This window comes from Pan troglodytes, chromosome 5 (genome assembly GCF_028858775.2).
Source record: "Pan troglodytes isolate AG18354 chromosome 5, NHGRI_mPanTro3-v2.0_pri, whole genome shotgun sequence".
NCBI classification, from domain to species: Eukaryota; Metazoa; Chordata; class Mammalia; order Primates; family Hominidae; genus Pan; species Pan troglodytes.
The window spans coordinates 71,553,083-71,554,762 of NC_072403.2; the positions used below are offsets into that span (position 1 = coordinate 71,553,083).

General features: G+C 41.6%; 1 protein-coding gene across 1 annotated transcript; it reads right to left on the minus strand.

Annotated features, from left to right (window-relative positions):
- Positions 1-353: 353 nt before the first annotated feature.
- LOC100610180 (alcohol dehydrogenase class-3-like) lies at positions 354-1,436 on the minus strand. The gene has a single exon (XM_054685928.2). The coding sequence runs from the start codon at positions 1,426-1,428 to the stop codon at positions 409-411; it is 1,020 nt and encodes a 339-aa protein (XP_054541903.1). The 5' UTR covers positions 1,429-1,436; the 3' UTR covers positions 354-408.
- Between the last annotated feature and the right edge of the window lie 244 nt (positions 1,437-1,680).

Genomic DNA, 1,680 nt, shown 5'->3' on the forward strand with positions numbered 1-1,680 from the left:
CATGACAATGATTACAGCATAAAACAAAGACAATTTCTACACAAATGTAGAAATTACTTTTATTATGTTAAAATATTCCTTAATAAGCTAGCAATTATTTATGTGGAGGAGCGTCCAGAAAACAGATCCATGACTGAATTATCCTTGTCGTTGATTATAGAGATTCATGAATTACACACATAACACTATTCTCTGGGGTAGCTGCGAAGCTCTATGAGGCTGTGAGTTTGGAGGCGCTTCTCCCTGCCTGTTAAGCTGTTCCCATCACATCACGACAGGTTGGACATTATTTTTCTCTTTTGAATTAAATCTTTACAACAGTTCGAATGCTCTTTCCAGAATGCATCAGTTGAAAGGCTTTGTTAATTTCATCAAAAGACAGATTGTGAGTCACAAATTCATCAACTTTTATTTTTTGGACATATATTCAGACACCAACTTTGGGACACTTTCTACACTCTTCCATCCTCCAAAGGCAGTTCCTTTCCATGTGCGACCTGTTACCAGCTGGAATGGACGAGTGGCAATTTCTTCACCTGAAGCAGCTACTCCAACCACCACGCTGATTCCCCAGCCCTTGTGATAAGCCTCAAGTGCTGCTCTCATGACCTTCACATTACCAATACATTCAAAGGAATAGTCCACTCCTCCATCAGTCATTTCAATGAGCCCTTCCTGGATGGGTTTACTAAAACCCTGAGGGTTAATACATTCAGTGGCTCCAAACTCTTTGGCCCTTGCAAATTTATCTTTATTGATGTCCACACCAATGGTCCGGGATGCACCAGCCACTTTACAGCCCATGATAACTGCCAATCCAACTCCTCCCAGACCAAAGACGGCACAAACAGAGCCAGGCTCCACCTTGGCAGTGTTCACAGCAGCACCATCACCAGCTGAAATGCCACAACCTAGAAGGCAGAGTTTATCCAAAGGTGCTAAAGGATCTATTTTAGCAACAGAGATATCAGCTACAACTGTGTATTCAGAAAATGTGCTGGTTCCCATGTAATGCAAAATTGTCTTTCCTTTGCAAGTAAATCTGCTGGTACCATCTGGCATTAAATCTTTCCCTTGAGTGACTCTTATCTTCTGGCAAAGGTTAGTTTTAGGATTTAGACAAAATTTGCATTCTCCATACTGTGGGATGTAAAGTGGGATGACAGTGTCACCCGCCTTCAGCTTAGTATCTCCCTCGCCAACACTTTCCTCAATTCCAGCACCTTCATGTCCCAAGATCACTGGAAAACAACCCTCAGGATCAGCTCCCCTCAGGGTATAGGCGTCGGTGTGGCAAACCGCAGTGGCAATGATCTGGATTCGAACTTCATGAGCCTTTGGGGGTGCCACCTCTATCTCCTCTATGGAGAGAGGCTTTCCAGCCTCCCAAGCAACTGCAGCCTTGCACTTCATAACCTGGTTCGCCATGTCCACGGATTCTGAAACTTATTTTCAGATTGTGTTGAATACAGAGACCAATTTTCAGAGAACTGAATTCTTAACATTATTGAATCTCCCAAACAATAAACACAGTATCTATCCCCATATATTTAAATCATTTAACATTAGTTTCAGCAATATTCTAGTGTTTCAGTACACAGAGAATGCACATCTTTCCTCAGATTTGTCCCTAATTATTTGAATGCTTTATAATACCATACATTTAAAATTTTCAATTTG

Coding starts and splice junctions, on each gene's coding strand:
- LOC100610180 (XM_054685928.2), bottom strand. CDS start 1,428: ATGGCGAACCAGGTTATGAAGTGCAAGGCTGCAGTTGCTTGGGAGGCT.